Raw genomic sequence first — 6,756 nt, forward strand, 5'->3', positions numbered from 1 at the left:
TATTTTACATTAATATCAGCGCTGTCCTTAGTTTTAAGTGTTTAAAACACGTCAAAGAAACAAGCCGCGATGCACCACGCGCGAGCGACAGCAGGGGTCAGTGACGTCATGTGAAACAGGAAAACAAAACCTGAAAATAAAAGTCTGTATGAAGCATTTCCTGAGTTGTTCAGTTAAAAAAATAGAGTTAAAGTCACTAAAAAAGCTTAAAAGACTTACTGGAGTTACTTTATTCTGTTAAAAACAAGTCTATTTTTATTATTGCTTCTGTACATAAATCTTGTATGTAAATCCTTCTCCGGGCTGTTACAATTCGTTTTGGCTTTCATTTGGGAGAAAAAGAAATATCTTGAGCTCTCATATGACAAAAAACTGACACGTTTTCCACATGTGACAAGGAGTCAACATAAGGAGATAGAAAAATAAAACTTGTTCTTGCCCCAATACTGATCCAAAGATAATGTTGATATCGCATTAAGGAAACACTGAACCCATGACTGGCTACATTGTGCTTCACAGCAGAAACCAGTGAGACAAATAGGACTGAAAAAGTTTTTATTAAACCGATTATTTCTCTTTGTTTTACAACTGTGACGCTTAATTCCTGGATCCCAAGAGTGAAAATAAGCATTTAATAAGAGACAGGTTTTACTGTTTCAAAGCCCCAGATCTGTATGGAGGTCAATGAGACCTCTTTTTCTTCCCTCTATGCCCTTGAGCAAGGCTCCTGACGCTCGGAGGGGGACGTTCAGAGGGATAAAACTTGTGATTTTACCAAGTGTGTCTGTACAATGTGCAACTCCTCCTCTTCGCAAAGAGTCCCTGGAGCGCCAAGTGTCTTGAAATCTTGAGACATTGAAATTATTACATCTGAACTTTAAGCCACTTAAGCAGCCGCTACATCCAGGGTTCACAAGTCTGAACCAAATGTGTTTAATACAATTTAAGTTAAAAAAAAGACATTACTATTGAAATTTTAAATATTGTCATCATTAATATTTAAAATGTCCTCAGAATGCATCAGAAAACAAAGCATCTCTAAAACGATTACCTCACTGATCAAAGCTCAATCAAATGAAGGTGCAATCAAAATTAACCACAGTGAGAATAAATACAAAACACGAGGAAAAAAATGATTCTGAACTCTGTTCACCGTTATTGTCGTCTTATTTTAGAGACATTTGAACGTGTGCATCCGGTCCCGTCCATCAAAAACGTCTCTGCTGCTGCTGCCATGGTTACCCCGACACAGGAATGCCAACCTACCAGTCGGGGCCGCTCGCCTCATTCGATGAGGATCACAGCGATGCCAGCGGGTAGCCGGGGCTGAACCTCCCCCTGGGTACACGTCTCCCCCTCCCCCACTCCACAGACGGCACCGGCGCACCTATTGCCTCCAGAGTGGCTGACAACCGGCCCCAGGAGTTCATCGTTACCGTTCCCTTTTTTTAAACCACACAGGTTATTATTGGCGCACAGCTGCGTCGGGAGGCATTTCTCAGCGTTCATGTTAGGTCACCGATGCAAACACGCGTTGACATCTAGCAGCACCATGCACTTACAACCATTTGAGAACACATCTGTGGGCCGGAATAAAAGTCAAGGAATGGGTTCATTTTTGATCCAGATGTTTCTTCAAGCATCCATTTTCCAGGCGAGAGTTCTTCTTCATAAAGTGCTTTTGCATCCTCTTACCATTAAAATGTCACATTTTTACCTTCTTTTTTATCTTAAAGAAGAAAGCTGGACCATCTTTTGTTATAAAAACAACTATTAAAAATAAAGACCATTCTTCAAGGAGAGTCCCGTGTGCTCCGTTCATCTCCCGAGGTTTGGAGACTAGAGGTGCTACTTTGTGTACCGTCCCAGACTAGACGTGGCCCTCAGCGGTTTCTTCTGGCCTTTGGGGAACTGCCGCAAAAGGAAGTCAAAGTTCGACACCGTGGACATGGCATAGAAGACGTTGGCTTTGTCGGGTATGAGCAACTCTGAAAAACAGAAAAGAGAAATCGTCAAAAGGGGCACTTTCCCCTTTTTTTTTTTTTACGATTTTTTTGATTCTGTCTCACTGACCTCGTTCCTGAGAGATGACCTGAGTCAGGGTGAAGTCCTGCCAGTTCATGTGCTCAAGGTGATGCTTCTCCAGGGCCCTACGGATCACCTGGGTAGTTTTGTCCTGGCTGGTCAACTATGAGAGGCAAAGAATAAAAAAAGTGGCATTAAAAACACACCTTAGTGAAGTTTGTGCAAGAGTTGCACTTTCTGTGCACCGCTTTGGCTTGATGCTCGGAGAGTACAGTAGAAGTATTCAGATCCTTTATTGAAGTCCGCCTTCACGGCAAAATGAGTTGTGCTGATCATTACTTCACTTCGATGTTTGAGCTTCACCGTGCAGAACGACGCATGTGCAGAGTTTGACACTCGACGGCTGTTTAATCTGCTGACGTGGGAGGAGTTTATCTACGCTCGCCTTAAAACTCAGTTCACCACGTGTGATGAACAGACATGATCTGTGACATCACAACTAGTTTAGAGCCAATCACAGTCCAGCTTGCAACTTACAAAATGTGATGTGTGATATGGAAACCTGATGTCTACAGCGCACACACACACACACACACACAATTTTTGATCATTAATTTTGTTGTCATGTTTTTGACCTCAGTTGCAGCCCTATTGACATAGGTATTGTATAAGTACAAACAGTACAAAAAGTATCAAAAGTAAAAATGTGCAAATTAGAAATAAAAAAACTACAAAAAATCTCCATCTTTGGATATGAAAAAAGAACACAAAGTGGTGAAGATCTTGTATTTTGAAATCAGTGCTACTCACCAGGATGCTTTTGTACATGTTGCCGTTGTTGTGGCCCAGGTCCACGCTCACCCGCACGATACAGGAGTCAGCCACCTGGCGGTTGTACAGGGGCAGCGAGGTCATGGACACGGAGCGCTTGTGGTGGGAGGCCGGCGTGGGCTTCGGCCGAGCGCTGCGGCAGAGATCAGCCCGGCAGGAGGAGGAGGAGGAGGAGGAAGGAGTGGGGGAGTCTGTGGAGGAAGCGGCGGAGGAGCAGGGGGAGGATGAGGAAGAGGAGGACGAGAAGGTAGAGAAGGCTTCGGACACATTGTTGCAAGAGCTGTGGAAGCACTGCGGAGAAGAAAGCGAGAGAAGGGATATCGATGAGCGCCGCTGGAAACATGGTGAAAACATTTGTAGTGCAGTGGAAGTGAGACGAACCCCCCTGCAGCTCAGCTGAGCACCTGACCCACTGAAACTCCACTTGTTAGAGGGCTCACGCTAGCTTCAATGGCCCTTTAGAGAGGATCTTTTGTGAAGGGAGATTACGCAAGTTTACCGGTTTCGAAAACCATTCGGAGTATTATACTCCTTTTTAAAAATGCTTTGGGGCTTGTTTGACTTCTCCGAAAAAAGAAGAAGAAAGAAACAATTCTTTGTGAAGCGTAAATAGTGGACGTTGTGCTGAACACAAAGGCCCTATGGGACGAAGGCGTGTGCACAGCCGAGGACAAAAGTGTAGACGGCAAACAAGGTTTACCTGCAGTCTGATGGAGCAGGCCGTGTTGGGGGCGGACAGATCCTCCATCTCGGACCCACTGGATCCAGAGGATGAGACGCTGATCTGGTCCGCGGGGACTTTTTTAGACCCGTCGCTCACCGTCAGGAGACTGAGGACAAAAAAAGTTCAACGTGAGCTCGCATCAGAGACAAAACCCCACGATGATAATGCCGTTTCATACATGATCGTATCATATAATAGACTCTATTCTTATGTATTGACATGGCACACAACAATTCATGCTCAAAACAATTGATTCCTTTCATGCTGAGGCAATGCAGATACTGTTCGGACCGGACGTGGCTTGCGTGTGTTGGAACATTCAAATGCGACCGCAGCAGCATACTCACGAGGAGAGCTTCTTTGAGAGCGTGCGGTGGCTCCAGGGGGTCGGCGAGCACACGTCCAACGGAGGCTCCAGCTCTCTGGACAGTTCGTAGCTGTGTGACAAACAGAGATGAGAACCTACGATAGATTTCCACGCACTGAGGACAGCGTTGCGCTTGTTGCTAGTGTTCTTGCTGCAGGCATTTAACCCCTGAATACTCTTCTCTACGGCCCAGTTGTGTTATCTTGTTGAAACATTAGTTGTGGTTTTCTTTTTTTAAACAGGCTCGACCAATCGGTGGCAAAATGTTTATGCAAACAATTATTTACCAAGAACAGATTGCCAAAATAAATACTTAAATTGTTGGCATAATAATTATTGTGGCAATGAATATTACTTCGGTGTGCTTTTTTGGACATGTTTGAGATGGAAAAAAATTAAAAATACAGTCATGAATCAGGTAAATCTGTTGCTAATACTGGCACGAATCATTAACCAAGAAGGCACATTTGAAATGATTTAATGACTTTGATTAAAAACAGTTGTGGACAGCTTCCTCCTGATGACACCTAAAGGGCGTGTCCACATTAAAGTGTATAAGAAATACTACATTTGTCTTGTTTCATTTTGATGTATGTAAAATGTTTTATTGAAGTGTATTTAGAGGTTGTCTTTGATTATACTCTATTTCACAGAAAAATATACCAAAGTGTACTTTCACTGTAAACGCACATTTCCACTCAGGATCATAATTAAAAACTGTGGTTGGTTAAAAAAAATGAAAAAGACTTAATCTGGTTGAGACCATCGGAGAGACCAACACACAGGATTCCTTTAATTTTGCTAAATACTGTATGTCGACAGTCACGGTTTTGATCTTATTTCCTTCTTTATTTTTTTTATTTCTGGTATGTTCTGTAGGTAGCGGACGACTTCTTGTTATCTGTTCAGCCTTTTTATGTGTCGACAGATTTTATGAACTACGAATAACATGAGCTGCATCACCACCAGAGTTAGGTCACATTAGTTTGTATCGAATTATTGCATTATAAATGTCAAATGAGTGCTTTCTTTATGACGACGCTTCGACAGTGACGGCGCTAAATCTACGTCTCAACTGATAACAAGAACTGATTTGCTGACCATAAGTCGGGATTCAATATGACGGGACAATGTGATTGATGCGTACTGCACCTAACAATTAAATTATCAAAGCAACACACCTTTATTTGTCCATTTGTAGATTTTACTCTTTAATGACAGATGAGGAATTTTTACCGCGCATCCTTCAGATTATGTAACTGAACTTTTATTGGGCTTTCTGCAGGCTTTCCTCTGCTTGTGATCCGCTCGTTTGCATGTCGTGCGGAGGTGGAAATAAAGCGGCTCACCTCTCCTGGTCGGTGAGCAGCTTGTGTCCCCGCAGCCAGGCAGCGATTCTGGGGTGATGGGGCAGGTTGTACTGGGAGCAGGACGCCTGCAGCACACGGATCTGTGACAGAACCTCAAACTCCTGTAGGGAGAGAGACAAACAGAGTGTTAGAGATGTCCTGACTCCCTACACCTGGTTTACAGGTTTACGTGACCTGGAGCAACAAGGTGCGACATTTCAAAAAGTAGCCAACGCTGCAGTAAAGTGTTCCTTGATGAGATATGTAAATGTACAAAAAGGTCTCTAGCTTTCAGCGTGTCATGTGCCGAGGAGCCGGCCGGAAAATGTCCCTCTCAGTTTACTTTGACAATGCAAATATACTGAACGTGCCCAACTGCACCGTCATATAGTGCTGACAGAATGTTACACGGACACATTTGTACCTTTTTGACTACAATGGAAAAAAAGAATAAATAAAAGGGGAATGCATAAAAGATGACACAAAGAGGAACCACTTACCCTCCTCCTCTTCTCAAAGTTTATGAGGCCACCCTGTCAAAAGAGAAATACTGATTTATTGCATTTATCAATGATTCATTGGATCAGAAAATGAACAAAAACACTGCGGTAACACTTTAACCTAACATCCCCCCAAGCAGTATATCGATGATTAGTACATGGTCTATAACACATTGCTATGTTGTTTTAAGCATAAATAAGAACCTTTTTTGAAATGTTTATTCATGTCTTTGTTTGCAACCCATGTGAATCATCTAGAACTGGTTAACTCCATTTTATCTCATTACAATTATTATGCCATAGAAATATTATTTGAAAACAGCTTTATAAAATTTGCAGAAACTACAAAACTTCGATAAAAACCGAAGTAACTGGACTCTGCGTTTGTAATTTATGGATTTGTTTTTGTGTAGACACGAGCACAAACCAGACAGCTAAAGCAATAAAGCTATATCAAGCTAGCTGGTGATATAGCCACTGTTAGCCTTAGCTAAAGCTAAAACTAAATGTCCTGATGGCTTTTAAAATAACTCGCATCTTGGTCATTTTATTCCACATTACTAAATGAGTCAGTAACTAAACAATGAAGAATTAAAAAAAATCCTCAACTAAACTCCCGCTAAAAGTAGCTAACGTTAGCTTAGCAGAACTCAGTAGCTGACATCTCCACATTTGACTCGAGTCATGAAATTTGGTGAGGTAACGCTACCTCTAGATGACATTTAAATTAATTAAAAAGTAAAATAAATTCAACATATTGGTCTTTATATAGATATTAATTGTAGACAAGCAGTCAGACACCTAGCAAAACAGAGTTTAAATACTATCTACGGATGCTAAAAAGGGGGATTAAAGTAAAGTTGATGACATATTTTACGGTACATTACATGCCACATTACAACTGTTATCACGGTCAAGCAGAGGGACTCAGGTTACTCAGGCTACATCAAGTACCTCCAC

General features: G+C 42.1%; 1 protein-coding gene across 1 annotated transcript in view; it reads right to left on the minus strand.

Moving 5' to 3' along the window:
* Nucleotides 1-538: 538 nt before the first annotated feature.
* The window catches only part of LOC116396391 (ral guanine nucleotide dissociation stimulator-like 1), a 14,733-nt gene continuing 8,515 nt past the window's right edge, over nucleotides 539-6,756 (minus strand). The window contains exons 10-17 of the mRNA XM_031870980.1: nucleotides 6,751-6,756; nucleotides 5,797-5,829; nucleotides 5,297-5,418; nucleotides 3,928-4,017; nucleotides 3,557-3,686; nucleotides 2,836-3,147; nucleotides 2,074-2,188; nucleotides 539-1,988 (exon numbers count right to left, since the gene is read on the minus strand). The exon at nucleotides 6,751-6,756 is cut by the window's right edge and continues 81 nt beyond it. Coding sequence (XP_031726840.1) covers nucleotides 1,849-1,988; nucleotides 2,074-2,188; nucleotides 2,836-3,147; nucleotides 3,557-3,686; nucleotides 3,928-4,017; nucleotides 5,297-5,418; nucleotides 5,797-5,829; nucleotides 6,751-6,756 — 948 coding nt within the window. The 3' untranslated portion in view covers nucleotides 539-1,848. The remainder of the gene's footprint in view (nucleotides 1,989-2,073; nucleotides 2,189-2,835; nucleotides 3,148-3,556; nucleotides 3,687-3,927; nucleotides 4,018-5,296; nucleotides 5,419-5,796; nucleotides 5,830-6,750) is intronic.

Source organism: Anarrhichthys ocellatus, unplaced genomic scaffold, assembly GCF_004355925.1.
Source record: "Anarrhichthys ocellatus isolate YVR2014 unplaced genomic scaffold, GSC_Weel_1.0 scaffold55, whole genome shotgun sequence".
NCBI classification, from domain to species: Eukaryota; Metazoa; Chordata; class Actinopteri; order Perciformes; family Anarhichadidae; genus Anarrhichthys; species Anarrhichthys ocellatus.